Genomic DNA, 19,215 nt, shown 5'->3' with positions numbered 1-19,215 from the left:
CCTGCGCGCGCAGCGGAGGCCAGTGCGCCGGCGCGCGGCGAGCCCTGGTCCGCGAGCGCGGAGGCCGGGTGCGGCGGGGCGGGGCCCCCTCGTGCGGCAGTGTGGGACGGTGCCGAGGCTCGGGCGGTTGGGGCGTAGGGGCAGAGAGGATGAAGCCTCCGACGCGTTAGCCGGCTTTGTCAGCTCCGGGCGTGCAGCCCTCGTTTCCTGGCGAGGCGCGTGTGATGGTGCCGGGAGGAAGGAAGCGCCTTGACAGCGCCGCAGTCGGAGCCCGGGTTCCAGGGGTGACGAGGCCCGGGGACAACGGATCTGGCGAGCTGGCCGCAGGCTGGGCGAACAGTCACAATAGGAGGCGGCGGCCCAACAAGGAGCCGCGGGAGCAGCCCCGCAGGGCGGAGCCTCCGCTCTCAGGTACTGGCTGCTGCGGCCGTTGGCTCCAGCGCGAGGGCGGGACGGGCTGCGGGCCGTTGGGAACCCGTGGATCCGCGCCTGGCGACCGGGGAAGGTTTGGCCCGGCTGCCCGGCGCTCTTTGTTTCCGCGGTGGGGAGGAGGTGCAGCCGCAGTCAGCGGGAGTTGCCGGCCGGCCGCTGCCTGGCAGATGGCCTCGCTCTCTCCCTCCCTTTTTGCCGGGGCGCAGGTGAAATGATGTCACTCGAGAGAACGCAGAACCCGGTCAGAAGGGTCCTCTCTTGCGTCCTTCTACTTCCACGGGTTTCTGGACAGGCTGCGTTTTGTTCTCAGGGGATGGAAATCTTCCTTTCAGGGCTGAAGAATGAGAGAGGTTGGTTTTTGAAATGGGAATTTTTTAGGTTATTGAGGGCCAAAGAGAATAAAGTTTTTGTTTTAGTGTGTACAGCTTGTAAGGGACAGCACTTTTCTTTGTGTTGCAAGAATGATGTGTGTGCTCTTATCCAGTAAAAGTTGAGTATGCTAATCTACTACCATAAATAGAAACGAATACTTGTATATAATTATCACTAGCATCATATGAATTGTCATTTCCTATGAGGTGGACTCAACTGTAAAAATTTAAATGTATTCAACGCTAATACACAATCGTTTGTTACCTTAGAATTGCAAGTCTGCCGAATCCTATTTGGCTTTGATTGCAAGTACTATTGTAGTGACCGCGTTTACCATAAACTCCTTTCAACAGCAAGCAACCCATGTATGTAGGCTCAAAAAACACATTCACACAGTTTTTCAGAGTAAAATTGTTCTATCTTTGGGGAACATAGTCTAAGGGAAGAAATAGAACATCTGTAGAAGTAACAATACACAAACCAAATATGTATAGGTGTCAGATCATGTGCAGGAAGCTGGGACACCCTTGAAATAAAAAGATGAAATTTCTCATGAATTTTATCTGGGAATTATATCACTTCATATACCCCTTTCTCCATTTCTTGCTGGTTTATAAATATACTAGTTTAATATATTTCGCCTTTTGAAAACCTAATCTTACATCTGCTCATTATAGGGGGTTCAATTTCAAGTTGATTTCTATAATTTGCTTATTTCTAAGATAATTGAAGGCCTTAGAGGCTATAGTTGAATAAGTTCTGCCAGCAACTGGCCATGTGGATCTCAGACCCTCATTTGTAAAATAGAAAGTTGCACTTAAATGATCTCTGTGCTTCCACCTTCCACCTCTGCTATCTTCTCTGATTCTAGAAGGCAGTTTGTGTTTCTATACTGGCTATAATTTTTATTCCCATTCTGTTTTTATGGCTAAATTGGCAAGTATTAATCTGGATAAGTATTGAAAGTTTTGTCTAGTAAAGTAACCTGACTTTTGATGAAGAGTAAACAGGATGGCATAGTCAGACATAGCTGAATGTGTTAGCATCATATTGTAGATCTATTGTCTCTCTCTTAACAACATTGGGTGAAGCTTTTAGTTAACTCATAATACATCCTCAGGCTGTTTCTAATGGTCCTCATTTTTTACTTCTTCTGAATCTGTGAGTGGGAAGTATGGGTGAGAAATTAAGTTTCTAAAACAATTAAATACTTGATCAGTATGGAAAGATAATTTGTCAGGATTACCTATGTCTTCTAGTTTATTACATCTGTTTCTCTATGTTTGTATTGATCCTAGTTTGGTTCAGGCCATCACCACCTTGTAATTCACCTTGCAGGAAAGGTAGTTGTTGATTAGTCTTGGTTGTTGCATAGTATGTGGGTCTACTTTCTAGTTTTCTGATTGTTTTCTATTAAGCACGTATCTCAGACAATTTACACTTCTCTTCTACTTTGGTTACCTCATGACTTGTTTGCTTTTTCTCTGGAGACAGTGAACAGATTGTAAACATGCATTTAGATGGTGTAGTTCTTGTCTAGTTCATTCATCAGCAAATGTTAAATAACTAACATGACACTGTTTATCTAGAGGAGATAGAGCAAATGCTTGAACTCAACAAATTAGGGAGAGAGAAATTTGGAGCAAACAGATGAAGAAGAGGGGTTATGTCCACAGTCTCTTTGCCCCTCAACTCCTACATCTTTTCCTTTTTATTTTTTTATTTTTAAATCTTTTTAAATTTAATTTTATTTTTCCAGAGATGGCATATTGCTATGTTGACCAGCCTGGTGTTGAACTCCTGGGCACAACCCCTATCTCCTCAGCCTCCTGCTGAGCCTGGCTCAGATCTTCTCCTTTTTAAAGGACCTGAATACCTTACTTTCTCACCTGTATCTAGGTGTAGCTTATGGGGTCCTATTGTCCTCATTTAATTCCTGTTAATTGTCTTCCACCAGACTGAATCTCTTTGTTTTGTTTTTTTTTGAGACAGAGTCTTGCTTTGTTGCCCAGACTAGAGTGAGTGCAATGGAGTCAACCTAGCTCACAGCAACCTCAATCTCTGGGCTCAAACGATCCTCCTTCCTCAGCCTCCCGAGTAGCTGGGACTACAGGCATGTGCCACCATGCCCGGCTAATTTTTTATATATGTATATATTAGTTGGCCAATTAATTTCTTTCTATTTATAGTAGTGATGGGGTCTCACTCTTGCTCGGGCTGGTTTCCAACTCCTGACCTTGAGCAATCCACCTGACTCAGCCTCCCAGAGTGCTAGGATTACAGGCGTGAGCCACCACGCCCCCGGCCCAGACTGAATCTCTTTGAGGGCAAGGACTGTTTGTTTTTCCCATTGTATTCACAGCATCCAGCACCGGGCAGACATGTGATAAGTATTTGAATTATGATTATTATTTAATAAGAAAATGATAAAGAGCTGTTATGGCTCATCTTTTCAACTATTGTGAAACCCACAATTTTATATGAGTATATATATGTATATGTGTGCATATTTACATAATTTTTGTATTGATTTGAACTAGTCATGGTCCATGTATTTTCCAAATCCATATAATTCTTAGAGGTTACCAGCCTGAGTAAAATGATTTTAGACACTTCTTTGAGGGGAGAAACATCATTGTGCTGGCAAATCTGGATTGTGGAAGGGAAGGAAAGAAAATTTTAGAAAATATGTGTAACTCTTATTTTTCCTAAACTTTATTGCCACCTTCTCTGTACATATAATGGGTATAGGAGATACTTGAATGTGTATAGTTTCCCTCTCCCTTCCCATTACTTTATGGTACTGTGGACTGAGAAAAGGCAGTTGGGGAGCCTTAGGTCATTTTCATGGACCTTGGTTCTTTTTTTTTTTTTTTTTGAGACAGAGTCTCACTTTGTTGCCCAGACTAGAGTGAGTGCCATGGCGTCAGCCTAGGTCACAGCAACCTCAAACTCCTGGGCTCAAGCAATCCTACTGCCTCAGCCTCCCAAGTAGCTGGGACTACAGGCATGCACCACCATGCCCCGCTAATTTTTTTCTATGTATATTAGTTGGCCAATTAATTTCTTTGTATTTATAGTAGAGACAGGGTCTTGCTTTTTCTCAGGCTGGTTTCGAACTCTTGACCTTGGGCAGTCTGCCCCCCCTCGGCCTCCCAGAGTGCTAGGATGACAGGTGTGAGCCACCGTGCCAGCCTAGGACCTTGGTTCTTTTTGCTCCCAGAAAGATATGGGTCTAGTTTGTTGTTGGCCTTAACTCAAGAATGAGAATAATAATTTGCTTTTAAAAATGATTGTCCCATATGTACTCTGACAAGGGGAGAGATCTGTAGAGGCACTTGACTGGGATTTGGGGGTCAGGAAAAACATTTCTGGAGGAATGTAGCAGGTCTGCCTTGAGAATGGTGGGGGTGTTTCTTCTAAACCTTCACTGACCACAGTTTCGGGGAAGTGGGGGCTAGCTCCTTCAGGTGTACAGATTGCCAGTCATCTCTAGGCCAGGACAGCAGCTCTCTCACTTTAATATTCTTTAGAATCACCTGGGGGGCCTGTTAAAACACAGATTTCTGGTCCCACCCTGCAGGGTTTCGGATTCATTTTGTCTAGGACAGGCCAAAGAATATACCTGTCTAGCAAGTTTCCAGGTGATGCTGATGCTGCTGGTCAGGGGACAACATGGGCTAGACATAACAGAACTGACCCTTCTCTTTGGGAAGAGAAATTAGCAGAAAGACGAAGATGTTAGCCACCCCCCCTCCCCTGCCTTTTTTTAAATTCAAGAGAAAGTATCCTCAAAGCAAGGAGAATTTGCACTTTGGCCAAAGTTGATTAGCTGAAAACAACATATCAAATTTACTGTTTTTATTAGTCCCTCTTTTAATATTTAAAAAATAATCATAAAGTCAGGTTTAATCTGATACTAATTTGGTACTTTGGTTAATGTTAATAGTTATTTTTAATTCTATACCAATATGAAATTAGTTGGATGAAGTAATCTTTTAAACTCTCAAAAAATATCTTAGATATAGCATAGTTCATGGATATATATATTTATTTTTTTTGCTTAAGAAACCAAAATCTACATGGATATATTTTTAAAGTTAATATGAACTAGAGAGAAATTTTTAGAATTGTCTTTTAAAGTTTAAGCCTATTGCTACTATATTATTTCAATATTTTACATGACTTTGGGGCGTCTGCTTTAAAATATTTTAAAAATGGAATGTCAGATTTTGTTAAAATTAGGGCCTAGTGCAGTGGCTCACACCGGTAATCCTAACACTTTGGGAGGCCAAGGTGGGAGGATTGCTTGAGGTCAGGAGGTAGAGATCAGCTTGAGCAAGAGTAAGACCCCATCTCTACAAAAAATAGAAAAATTAGCCTGGTATAATAGCCTCCTCCTAGCCACTCAGGAGGTTGGGACGGGAGAGTCGCTTGGGCCCAGGAGTTTGAGGTTGCTGTGAGCTATGATAACACCACTGTACTCTAGCCTGGGCAACAGAGCAAGACTGTCTCAAAAGAAAAAAAAAAAATTTTAAAAGAATAAAAAAATAGAAACAGAAAAAAAAAAAAAATGATTGTCCCAGTGTTGGGCAGTAATGAGACCCTCCCCTCCATAGGTAGTACCAGTCCTTAATGATTTTCTCCTAATACTGCCTACTGGCTTTTCAAAATTATTTTTTTTTAATTAGAGAAGTAAATTATGACAGTTGTGTAAAGGTGATAAAATGATTTTTATCTCTTCTATTACCTCCTTTTAGTCTTTTTCATGTGCTGTTTGTGTGTGTGAATTGTTGAAGCTTAGAGAGGAATGACTTAGAAATTTTGTCTTAAATCTCAAAGGGTAATCCATCTACAAGGGTCACCACTATCCCATGTTTGGACCTCAGCTTTCCAGGATCTGGCTCTTGATTGTTATTTTTAATCATCAGTATACACAAAGTTGATTAAAGCTTTTTTTTAAAGGAGCTTTATTGAGTTATAATTTACATACTATAAAATGTATTCCATTCAATTTGATTATTTTTGTTAAATTTACAGAGTTGTGCAGCCATCACTCCAATCTAATTTTAGAACATTTCTGTCATCCCAAGATCCTTGTGCCCATTCAGGCTTACCTTTGGCATGGCTCCAATGGACACAGTCACATTCATACTTGTAAGGTCTTCTTCCCCACTCCACAGTAGCAAAATCCTTTCAGAGAACTCTGTTCCCAGCAAATAAAAGCAAAGGAAACAGATTTGTCCCAGTGACGCAACTCTCCTCAAAGGCAAGGGAGCATTTTGGTGCTGGTTCATTCTCAGGATAGGAAAAAAATCCTAGCAAGAAACACAGCAAATGTCAATATGTTAATGATTTTTCCTGCCTCAGTAGGGTGGCATGGACTTAACAGGCCACCACTGACTCCATTGAGTATGATCTGCAAGGAAGCAAATCAGGTCTCTTCTCCTTCCCTGATCAAAGCTTTAGCTTTTAGCCTATCTCGTTGTTAACTAGATTCATAAGGAAACTGGTTACGTGAACCAGAAAGGCAGGCTGTTATATCAGTTGATTAGCTTGGAAGATTATTCTTTTATTTCTATTATTCAATAAAGAGTTGAGTGCCTGTATATGCCATGCACCCTTCTAAATGCTAGTAATGTGTGCTAAATAGGACATGGAGCTTCAGTGTGTTTTCCTGAGAGTATGCTTAGGTTACCTCATTGATTTGGTTAACCCTTTAATCTTTAGAGGGAATTCCTAGTTTTTTTCCTAATGGTCTAAGATAACTTTTATCTTGAATTTATAAGGTCACATGTATATTTAACCTCAGTTTTGATCGTGGTATTTAAATAATTTTGTTTCCTCCCTTGATAGGAGTGGTTTTTCTTTCGTTGCTACTTTTTATTTTTTTGAGACAGAGTCTCATTGTGTTGCCCAGGCTAGAGTGTCCTGGCGTCAGCCCAGCTCACAGCAACCTCAAACTCCTGGGCTCAAGTGATCCTTCTGCCTCAGCCTCCCAAGTAGCTGAGACTACAGGCATGCACCACCATGCCTGGCTAATTTTTTCTATGTATTTTTAGTTGGCCAATTAATTTCTTTCTATTTTTAGTAGAGACGGGGGGTGGGTCTCGCTCAGGCTGGTTTCGAACTCCTCACCTTGAGCAATCCTCCTGCCTCGGCCTCCCAGAGAGCTAGAATTACAGGCGTGAGCCACTGTGCCAGGCCCATTGTTGCTTTTTAATGGCTGCATATTAGTTCACCAAGCAAGTATACCATAATTTTACTTAGCAAATACTTAATTATTAAACATTTAGGTTACTTCCAGTTCCCTTTTAAGTTGTTGCTGTTATTGTGCTTTGGTGAACATATTTGTGCATGTGGCTTTTCCAGTATTTTAGAGTATAACCTGAGAATTTATCAGAGTAAAGATTACTAACTCAAAAATTAGATGTGTTTTTTACACTGTTGGTAAAATCTACCCATTTATTCTCCAAGAGATTAACATTTACCATCATGGAAGCAGTGAGAATATTTGGATTTTTAGATCATTTGTGTTTGACTTTATTTTATAGATGCCCATTTGTGGACCTAGAGTAGTAAGGGCTTATTACAGGTGACTGAGCACCTGACTCCCCATCTAATGTTTTGTTTTCCCCTTTTATGTTAGGCTGTTTGAGTGCTTTCGACTACTTGGTATACTGCTAGAAACAATAACTTTTTTTTTCTGGAGAATAGGACAATTTTTGAGGAGTCTATTTGGGCCTTTGAGCACCTTAGGCCTAGAAGTCATGTACCCTACACATTCGCTATCTCACATTTATGAGAAAAATGTAAATGAATGAAGGAAGGTATCATCAGAAGCAATTTTAAAAGAAACAAGTTCTGGGACAATGTGTGTATGGTCGGTCTTAAATCCTGTGTTACTTTTAGTGTAATAACTATTAATAATTACTATACTTGGCCAGGTGCAGTGTCTAATGCCTGTAATCCTAGCTTTCTAGAAGGCCGAGGCAGGAGGATAGCTGCAGCTCAGGGGTTTGACACCAGACTGAGCACAGTGAGACTGCATCTTTCTACCCTATAAAAATACAAAAAGGAAAAAAAATAAACAAAACCACAAAACCCAGCCTGGCGTTGTGGTGGATGCCTTATAGTCTAGTCCCAGCTACTACTAAGGGGGCTGAAGCAGAAGGATTGCTCACAGGCCAGGACTTGGAGCTTACCGTGAGCTACAATCACTACATTCTACCCAGTGACACTCTATCTCAACAACAATGACAAAAATAATTACTACACTCTCTAAGAAAAAGGTTAATTGTTACCAAAACAGAAAAAGACCACATTTTAACAAAAGATTTCCTAAAATAGTAGGCTGATATTTAAAAGGTTAAACTGTTTTTTGTAAACTTTAGTCTTATGAAACAGTGCTTTTATCAGTTATGCTGGGTGAATTAGTCATATAGTTATATATAAATATATTAAAAATGAGAAGTCCTAGGAGTTACAGATCTGGTCACAGGTATGTTTCCTTTGGCAGGACTTTTCACAGGCTGCAGCTTGAGAGAGGGCTGAAATTACCAGATCTTTTTAATGCTCAACAATTGCCAGGCTAGAGAAAAATAAAATTGTATCAATTTTCAGGTATAGTACAACCTCAGTAATTTCAGTTGAGGGAGAACTCAGTTGAAAAGTTATGTCAAACAGTTTACAAGGAAATAAGTTTATTATTTTTAAATACTTAAAATAGGCCTTGTAGAATAAATCGATAGTTACTGATCAAACTAGATTATAAAGAAGAATGTTCCTTTTATAGTACAAGGTGGTTTAGTGGGTTGAGTATGAATCTTAAGAGTCTGATAGACTTGGGTTCAAATTAATGGTTTCGGTATATCTGAGATATGTGACTTTAAGCAAGTCAGCTAAACCTGACGTGCAGTCTGTAAAGATCAGAGAGCCCAGTTTAGTTTCTGGCATGATGTTAGCTGTTACCGCCAGATAGAGTCTTTAAAAACTGCCATACTGCTTAAATAAAAATGTCTTAATTTTTATCTTTTATAATCAAATTAATATAGCCAAAATACCGGAGAATAAACTTACCTTGAGTGTGGTACAATACTTTTTACTCTAGTTATATACATACACATTGTATTAGTTTTATTTTTGTTTTTTGTGGCTTTTTTTAGTGTATTATGGGGGTACAAGTGTTAAGGTTACATATATTGCCCATGCCCCCCCCCTCGAGTAAGAGCTTCAAGTGTGTCCATCCCCCAAACGTTGCACATCTTACTCATTGTGGTTGTACATACCCATCCCCTCCTCCCCCCTCCCAACCTCCCAACACCCAAAAAATGTTACTCCTATATGTCCACTTAGGTGTTGATCCATTAATACCAATTTGCTGGTGAGTACATATGGTGCTTGTTTTTCCATTCTTGAGATGCTTCACTTAGTAGAGTGGGTTCCAGCTGTATCCAGGAATATACAGGAGGTGCTATATCACCATGTTTCTTAAAGCTGAGTAGTATTCCATAGTATACCTATACCACATTTTATTAATCCACTCATGTATTGATGGGCACTTGGGTTCTTTCCACAGCTTTGCAATTGTGAATTGTGCTGCTATAAACATTCGAGTGCAGGAGTCTTTTTCATAAAGTGACTTTTGATCTTTTGGGTAGATCCCCAGTATTGGAATTGCTGGATCAAATGGTAGATCTATTTGTATCTCTTTGAGGTATCTCCATATTGCTTTCCACAGAGGTTGAACTAGTTTGCAGTTCCACCAGCAGTGTAGGAGTGTTCCTCTCTCTCCATATCCACGCCAGCATTTGTTGTTTGGGGACTTTTTGATAAAAGCCATTCTCACTGGAGTTAACTGATATCTCATTGTGGTTTTGATTTGCATTTCCCTGATGATTAGAGATGTTGAACATTTTTTCATATGTTTGTTGGGCATTATTCTGTCTTCTTTTGAGAAGTTTCTGTTCATGTCCTTTGCCCATTTTTTGATAGGGTTGTTTGATTTTTTTCTTGCTGGTTTTCCTGAGTTCTAAATAGATTCTAGTTATCAGCCCTTTATCGGATGTGTAGCTTGCAAAAATTTTCTCCTATTCTGTGGGTTGTCTGTTTGCTCTCTTGATAGTTTCTTTGGCTGTGCAGAAGCTTTTTAATTTGATCAGGTCCCATTTGTTTATTTTTGTTGCTGTTGTGATTGCCTTTGGGGTCTTCTTCATAAATTCTTTGCCTAGGCCCATGTCTAGAAGAGTATTTCCAACATTTTCCTCTAGAATTCTAATAGTTTCACACCTAAGGTTCTAGTCTGTTACCCAGCGTGAGTTGATTTTTGTGAGAGGTGAAAGGTGTGGGTCTTGTTTCAGTCTTCTACATGTGGCTATCCAGTTTTCCCAGCACCATTTATTGAATAAGGATTCTTTTCCCCAGTGTATGTTTTTGTCTGCTTTGTTGAAGATTAGTTGGCTATATGAGGATGGTTTTATATTTGGGTTCTCTGTTCTGTTCCACTGGTCAATGTCCCTGTTCTTGTGCCAGTAAAAAGCTGTTTTAATGACTATAGCCTTGTAGTATAGTTTGAAGTCTGGTAAATTGTTACCTCCTATTTTGTTTTTATTGCCTAGGATTGATTTTGCTATACGGGGTCTTCTCTGTATTAGTTTTTTATTTTGTGTAACAAATTACCACAAATTTATTTGCTTAATACACAAATCTGTTAGCTCACAATCTCCATGGATCAGGAATCCTGTTAGAGTTGTTGATAGAATATGATTCTGGTGATTATAGGACTGAGGGTCCCCTATTTTCTTGCTAGCTGTTAACTGGTGATGACTCTCAGTTCTTAAGGGCACCTTCATATGCCTTCTCACAATGTAGCAGCTCAGTCTGAAGGATTGGCAGGAGACTCTTTTCAGAAAGGGCTCAGTTCCTTTTTTAAGAGCTTTCTCTGGTTAAGCTTTGACCCAGGCAGGATAATCTCCCTCTTGTTTAACTTCAATTCACCTGATTTGTGATCTTGATTACATCTGGAGATTCCCCACTGCCCTTTATTTAGCCTAATTATTAGAATGAAATCCATCATATTCAGTCTTGCCCACACAAGAGGAGAGGTTATACAGGAGATATACACCCAGAGGTGTATATCTTGGGGGTCACCTAAGATAGGTAGTCTGCTTACCACATACATACACACAAATAAAATATGTGTGATTTTCTCTTACCCGGTTGGGGTCATCTGGTTTTGGTCAAGTCCACATACTGTTTTATCCCAGACTTTTTTTTTTTTTTTTTTGAGTCAGAGTATTACTGTCACCATGGTTAGAGTGCAGTGGGCATCTTCATAGCTCACTACAACCACAGACAACTTCTGGGCTCAAGTAATCCTCCCACCTCAGCCTCCTGAGTAGCTGGTACTACAGGTGTGCACCACCATGCCAGCTAATGTTTTTATTTTTTGTAGAGACGGTCTTGCTATTGCCCTGGCTGGTGTTGAAGTCCTCCTGGCTTCAAGAAATCCTCCCACCTCAGCCTACCAAACAAAGTTAGGATTATAGACATGAGGCACTTTGCCTGGCTAGTCCCAGACTTACTTGAACTACATGATTTGAATGTAGCTTTTCTCCATTATATTGTCTGTCTTTCCTTTTTATAGACAAATAAAGCTTTTGACTAAAGGAAACTATTTTGAGTAGGAGAGGATGTGCTTGAAAATTAACTTAATGGCCACAGGGACCAGAATTGCCAGTTTTTTATTTATATATGAACAAAATCTTAAGATTTCAAAGGAACAAAGAATGAAGGAGAGAAAACCTGACCTTGATTTCTGTTTTCCTAGCCAGCTACTTGTACTAGCAATTTGTAAGACTGCTTTGGACATGATAGTTGAAGGCAGATGGCCTTATTAAACACTCTACAAAGGTTATTTACTGTGCAAATTAAAGGCATAAGAAGACTGCAAAAAGATTATTAAACCTACATAAAGGAACAGACCATTTTGAGAGAAGATTGCTTTAAAGTGGTGAAAGCACTCCTTAGATTGAGTAAAGAGTCAGGAATGTGAAATATACCTCTTTTTATGAAATGTTTTGTTACTCTTACCTTCAGACAAACTCAGGGCTTCTCTCTGTTCTAATTTTTGCCTATTTTATGACATTCAAATTATACTGTAGTTGGCTGCTTGCATTTAGTTTTGAAAGCTTTTTTTTTTTTTTAAGACAGTGTCTTGCATTGTTGCGCTGGGCTAGAGTGCCCTGGCATTAGCCTAGCTCACAGTAACCTCAAACTCTTGGGCTCAAGCAATCCTGCTGCCTCAGCCTCCCAAGTAGCTGGGACTACAGGTGTGCGTCACCACGCCCGGCTAATTTTTCTATTTTTGGTAGAGACGAAGTCTAGCTCTTGCTCAGGCTAGTCTCAAACAATCTTCCCTCTTCGGCCTCATAGAGTGCTAGGATTACAGGTATCAGCCACCATGCCCAGCCTGCATCTAGTTTTAATTAGAATAAGTTTCTTGATGGTGGTATTCATGTTTTATCTTTATATCTTCTTTCCTAACAGAACTCTTGGCATGTAGGAGGCAATCAGTAAATACTCCTTGATTTAGCAATGCATACTTCTTAATGGTAAAGGATATTAGCACATTCATGTTTGTATTACAGAGATAAGCTTTAGCTTATGTCCAAAACATCTTCTAGAAAACTAACGGATTCTAAGGTTCCTGCCCTCTGATGTTTTGCTTTTACTCTGAGGAGAGTCTTTGGAAATACTTTTACTCTTACCGGTGGGCTTAGTTATCTCTTTACCAGGTTCATAGCAAATCAGAAACAAAATATAAAGAGGTTAAGGAAGATTATTACAGCAGGGATGTTAACAAAATTCATGATCTGTCTCTGCCTTCCTTTCTGGCTACTTCCTTACTGTTTAGCCATACTAAATACTTTGCAGTTTCCTAACTATACTGCTGCCTCTTGCCAATTACCTCTCCATATCACCTGGTGCTTACCATTATCATAATACTTACATTTTGTTGCAGTGTTTTACTTTTATTTCTTTTTTATAGCATGTACCTTTTATTATTATTATTATTTTTTTTTTTACAGTACTTTGAGTTGCTGTTTTAAGCATATACCTTTTGAAGGTAGAAAACCATGCCTGCCCTTTTGCTTTAGTGCCTGTCAGCCAGTAGACAATTAAATGTATGACTGAATGAGTGAATGAGGCAATGAAACTTTAAAAACAAGATCATGTTAAAGCACATAATTGTTAGCACAGGGACAAGCAATTCTACATAACCTTAAACTCCAAGGAGAATTCACTGACATAACACAGTGGGACAGGTGATGTTCATGATTTTTAAAATGCTGTAGTTTAAGTATGTTTACGAATTTATGAATTTAGAAGGATTAACCTACAATCAAGTCAAGCATTTAAAACATGCAGTCATTTACTTTCAAGTTTATGATCTTGCCTTTATTCCTTAGGAAGGTCGCTAGATTTCTGTTGAATAGAGCTGAGATCTCCATAGTCAAATGTATGATCATATGCTATACAGTCATACATACGATTGCTATAAAAATTTTGTCACAGATGTTATCAAGTCTCTCATCTTCCTTTGCATGATCACTTGCAAGATTAAAAAATAGAATGAGAAAAAATATGTGTTGGTCCAGGCAAATATTTATCTTTCTGTACTTAAGATATATGATTTTACCTTGGGTTTCCTTAGCATGAAATCTTTCTTTCGGATTTCAGAATTAATACCAACAGAAAAGATACTAGTAGGTATTTGGGAAATAGGAAGGACTTGACATTCTTGAGCTATGCTTTTTTGCCTCAAGAAGTTTTTGTAAGATCCATTGCCAGAGGCACACTTTGCCTGTTTTGATGTTTAAAATTAATTTTTAATTTCTTTCCAGTCTCTGCTAACAGAATCATCAAATACCTGGAAAATCCAGACTATCCTTCATAGGCATGACTCTCCACATTGGTGCGGCTAGCCATGAACTATCCTTTTCTTCTCCCTCTTTTTCCCAGATATCTCCCGGGGCCAATTCAGCACCTCTGCCTGGCCATCCTAACAAGGTGATTTGTGAAAGGGTGAGACTTCAGAGCCTGTTCCCTCTCCTCCCAAGTGATCAGAACACTACCGTTCAAGAGGATGCTCACTTCAAAGCTTTCTTCCAGGTTCTTATATATTTACCCTTTCCCTACATAGGGCTAAAAGTCACAGATACTTTCTAGGGTGTTTCTAGGAAAGAATGAAACAAAATTCGAAATATCATCTTCTTATTTTCTGTTGTATGTGGGAATAAGTATTCTTCTTAGAGGACTTCTTTAATATAACTTTTTCAGACAGCTTTTCTGACAAATGTTTGTCTTTTCTTGAGCTACTGTTAATTATTTGACTATTGTAATACTCTTGTTTTTGGATCTTTTGGTCTTAATGACTTGTCCTGATAGGCCAAATTCTCGAAAAATGGAAGCATTTAAAATACTTTTTTAAAGCCATCACTACTTATTTGCTTGGTGCTCAGAGTTTGATAGTAATGTGTATTTCTTAGAGTGAAAATGGTTACTTGCCTTATTACTTTTGCTACTGTGGGTAAAATATGATTTTAAAATTTTAAAAAATATAAAAAGAGAGCAAAGTAAGGTGTAAATGGATTAAGCCATCGTTAGGTTATTAACAGGATTGCTAGGATCTGCCCACATAAATCACTGGCTACAGAACTTTCAATTAGCATTCCTAAAGAAGCATGTTTTAGTAATGGACGTCAGTATCACTATTACCGCAAAAGAAGTTACAGAATTGCTTCTGGATGGTAGGGTTGTGGTCCAACATGTATAAACCTGAGGTAATGAGAAAGTTGATCATCAGGGCTGAGACTTTTAGATAAAAACAGCTAACTTTCTGTGTGTGTTGGAGTGACAGGTTGGGGCCAGGAATTAGTTCTGAAAGAGAAATGCATGTGGCACATTAAGTTGGAGATGTGAGCTTTCTGGAGATAGCTGTGTAGGTGATCCTAGGGCTCTTCAGTCTGATATTCCTTGTTGGAATTTGTGCCAGGTTCTCTGCTTTGTGTGTATTAACTTTGTTTGTTTTTAACCGTCACGATAAACAAGTCATGAATGGTTTTTTAGATGAGAAAACAGGCTCAGAAAAGATTACTGTGATGCCCAATTGCTTATCCAGTTATTGGCAAAGCCAGGGACTCAAGTCCAACTTTAGATGTATCTTGTCTACTATGTATGCATATAACAGTAAGAAAATGACTTGATACCATTACTATTGCCACCAGTAAACAGTTTTTTGACACTTTCTGTATTTTCCATACTCCCTTTGAGTCTTTAGACATTAACTGAATGTTAACTTTAAACTCAGAGTAGCTGCCAAATGCATTGGATTTAAACCCATGTTGTGAAAGGGAAACAATAAAGTTAGAGCTGATTGCACTTGGGTGTTACAGAAGGTAGAAGATAGTATTATTAAATTTGTGTTATAGTCCTGATTTAATTTAAGCCTTACTTTCCTCTGACTTTAGAACAAGGACCTCAGTGAATTTTGCTCCCAGGGGAGAGTAGAGGTTTCTTTACCCAGTTACCGCCCTGCCACTGTTGTGCATGAAGCAAAGTAGATGTTTCTCACAACCTCCTTGAGATACTGTTACCCTCAATTAATTCTGATTCCAAAATTGGGTGTAATTTGTTAGTTCCACTTAATGCTTCTCATCCTTAAAAACAGTTACCACATGAAAAGGAAAACCTCCCCAGCCGTCTCCTATCCTTACAAAGTTATTGTCTTAATGCTTTCTCTTATTCTTGGCTTTTACTCCAAGTACCTTGCCCCCTAACTCTTTCTACTTTTCCTTCCCTTAGAAACAATCCATTTTAAACAGATTTACCTACCTCTTCCATTTTGTTCTTAAAGCACCTTCTCTGCTTCCTCATCTTAGATAAAACTCCTCTGTTTTCTGAGGACTTCACTATCCCTGCAACCTTCTCTAGGGGTAAAGAAATTCCTCTCCTCTCCCCTCCCCCCCATCAAGCACAGAGTTGGTGAGGCAAGTATGTATTGTGGTCATAGAGGAGAAAGTGTTGATATTTTCCTGGATCCTTGTTGTTTCCAACCAATGCATGCTTTATTTTTAAAAATTATAAATTATTTCATACATGCAAGTTATAAAGTATAAAGCAGACCATGTATAATAACAAAACATCATCCAACTTAAAAAAATCAACTATCACCAATACTTTTAAAGCTCTTATATGACCCTGCATATAATATCCACCTGCTGTTCCATACCTGTGCCTCAGGTAGACCTCTGTGTTCAGTATCCCTTTGCTTTTATGTATGGTTTTACCACATAAAATATCCCTCAATACTATAGTGTTTAATTTTGGTTGTTTCTGAATTTAATATAAATGGTATAAAAGGACTTTGTATACTTTCCTTCTTGAGATTGATCCATATTAATGCATGTGGCTGTGTAGTTGATTAATTTTACTGCTTTTAGTATTCCATTATGTGAATATACTGTAGCGTATCCCCTTTCTTTTTTGATTGAGATTTGAGTTGTTTCCTGTTTTTTTATTGTTACAAGCAGTGCTGCCATGAATTTTCTTGTATGTGTGTATCCTGGTGAACATTTTGTTAGTATTTTAATGTTTCTGTAAAAGTAATGGCTTTGTGTATTTATTGCTCACAGAAGAGGTATAAATGTAGGCACATTTGCATCTCTGTAAAAACCTCTATTTAAAATTAGAGTCTAAGGGCCACCTACAATATTTTAAAAAATCAAAGTATCATTAACATGCAGTAAAATTCACCCTTTCAGTATACGTACAGGTTTGTGAGTTTTGACAAATACATATAGACTTGGAACCACCACCACAATCAAGAATAGAACAGTTACATCAACCTGTAAACTCCCTCATGTCTCTTTGCTCTCAGCCCCTATCTTAAAGTTTTAAAATTAGCAATTTCTTTACTATCAGTAGATTCAGTGATAGTAAGCTTTCATAAAGTAATTAAATACATTGTGGAGGGCTTCAGTTTCCTGTCTGGCACAACCATTGATTTCAGGGATGTTTGTGGTATTTTAATGACAATTGTGTGGAACCTTTATTTTGTAAATTTACTAGAGTTAATTAGGTGATTAAAATTTTAAAGATTTATACACAATATCTAGGTTTCTGAAAGAGAAGACTAATTATTGTAAAAATGTCTATATTCCAGCAAATTTGTAGACTTTATAAGAATTCGAGCCAAAATATCAGAATTTTATTTTTAAAACTTTACAGCATTATCTTTAAATTCATTAGGAAGATTATTGAGGAATAGACAGGGAAAAAAACTTTCCCAAAAATTATTGTGAGGGAGAATATGCTATAACAGGTAGCAAATCATATTAGAAAGAAATAGCTCTTTGTCAGTGACCTCCATGTTGGTAAATCTAGTGAATGTTTTTCAGACCTCATCTTACATGACCTGTCAGTTGCATCCTTGAGATACCCTTCCACTGGCTTCCAAAACACTCCACACTCCTCTACTCCTCAACTACCCAACATTAAATGTTGGCTTTCTCAGGATCCATTATTGAGCCTTTTTTTCATTATATAAACTTTTTTGGGACAATTTTGTCCATGCCTGCAGCCTCATTAACCTACAATCTATTTATATACCCAAAACTCCTCAATTTATATTCCTACCCTCTAAGCTTCAGCTGTCTATAGAATGAATACCTCCAGATGGTTATCTCAGAGAATCTCTTGATTTCAGGTTGTTCTCACTCTTTCCTATTTTCACTGGCTTTATGCTTACACTTTAGAGTTTTCATTTTAACCATTTGTTTATATTTACAGCTTAAAATTATTATAGTTATGGATACATGATGAACAAAATCTAGTACTCTGGTAGAACTAAATATAGTGATTGAAAACAGTACAATTGTAACATTAAGTTAAATTAGTTTTTGTGAACCAGTGATGTTTGTTTAATTAAAAATTGGGAAAAATCTAGGATATAACATCACTACTGTGTTACTCAAAAACTAGCCAAACTTCCCTAGACTTAGGAAGCGACTTCATTGCTTGTGTGTTCTAATGGATTAGCAATTATAGCCAGTGATAGTAATGTAATATTTTCACACAATGTTGGATCCTATTCTTTATGATGGGATTGCAGTATGTTATGCTACTAGAGTCCCTTTCCAAGCACTCACTGCATATAAAACTTGTTTTTTTCCCCTTGAGTTTTCATGAAAAAAAAAACCAAAACACAAACTTGGATCATATCAAGAAGCAAAATTCTTATTTTGTTTCTGCATGTTTATGGTAACTTGAAAACACAACATTCAAAGCCTCTTTTCCCTCCTATATCTATAAGTAAAATAACATTCTAGGAAGATGTATTTGGTGGAGAGATTGAATTTTATTGTGAGATTAAGCTGAGGAATATCAGAGCTATATATCAAAAATGAAAGTGTGTGAAATAGTACACTATGTACATTGTATAGTTCAAGGGCAATATATATTCACTGAACTGTCTTGTTTCAGTTTCACTAATAGAAACACATTTTACATATATCTGAACATAGTTTAAAAATAAACTTCAACTTGCAGAGAATTAAATGAGGTAATGTTTAGAGATCATTTTGTAAACTATGTTGTGTGATCCAAATGTAACATTAATTTTCTGCTTTCCCATGCTTATATCCATCAAATGTAAAACAGAAAAGGATCTTGTCTTGGTTATTAATAGCAAGTTGCCTATATATAGAGTGTGTTAGTTTTGTAAGTGTTTTCACATTTGTTTAAAATAGATGAAATCCAGTGAGAGTTTGCTCTCCTGAGGCCATTTTTGCATTTAACTGTTTTTTTTTGTTTTTGTTTTCTTGTGGAATGAGAAACCACATTTTTGGTACAGATAGTTAAGGCAAGTATAGAAAGTCTGGGAGTTTAAAGGAGAATTGAGGATTCTTAAATCATACTGTGGTTATTTATAATTCTAAGGTGAATGGTACTGAATGATGATTGGAGAGGATCAGCTTGTTGGGATTTCATTCCCTTACACTAGTTGGTTGCCTCCTTACTGCGTTGGGAAGGAAGTCCTTGGGACTCACTAATGGCTGATAAAGTCAGAGGCACATTTTAGTCACTGGTATAGTAGAACTTGGAACTTTTTTGTGTTTTGGGGAAAATTTGTCAGGCACAGCATCTCCTGTCATCTAAGACTTTCTCCTAGTATATATACTTGAGATATATATTACATATAAAAGTATTTTTTAGCATTTAATAACTTCTTTTATTCCTTTTTTTAAATACTGTTGCCCAGGCTAAAGTGCCCTGGCATCAGCCTAGCTCACAGCAACCTCAAACTTCTGGTCTCAAGGGATTCTCCTGCCTCAGCCTCCCGACCACCAC

At 38.3% G+C, this 19,215-nt stretch overlaps 1 protein-coding gene across 6 annotated transcripts in view; it reads left to right on the top strand.

The window, feature by feature from the left end:
• The window catches only part of RNF38 (ring finger protein 38), a 66,902-nt gene that overhangs the window by 251 nt on the left and 47,436 nt on the right, over positions 1-19,215 (top strand). Inside the window, exons 1-2 of one of the 6 annotated variants that reach the window (XM_012769946.2) lie at positions 23-411; positions 13,828-13,977. The exons of 1 other annotated variant lie outside the window; for it this stretch is intronic. Coding sequence is in view for 2 of the 5 variants with exons in the window: in XM_012769941.3 (XP_012625395.1) it covers positions 774-782; positions 13,828-13,977 (159 nt within the window). In the remaining 3 variants the exon portion in view is untranslated. 4 more of the 6 variants (XM_012769941.3, XM_012769948.2, XM_012769949.2 and 1 more) reach the window with 4 other exon arrangements.

Source organism: Microcebus murinus, chromosome 12 (genome assembly GCF_040939455.1).
Source record: "Microcebus murinus isolate Inina chromosome 12, M.murinus_Inina_mat1.0, whole genome shotgun sequence".
Lineage (NCBI taxonomy): Eukaryota > Metazoa > Chordata > Mammalia > Primates > Cheirogaleidae > Microcebus > Microcebus murinus.
This window is presented reverse-complemented; position numbering and strand designations above follow the sequence as displayed.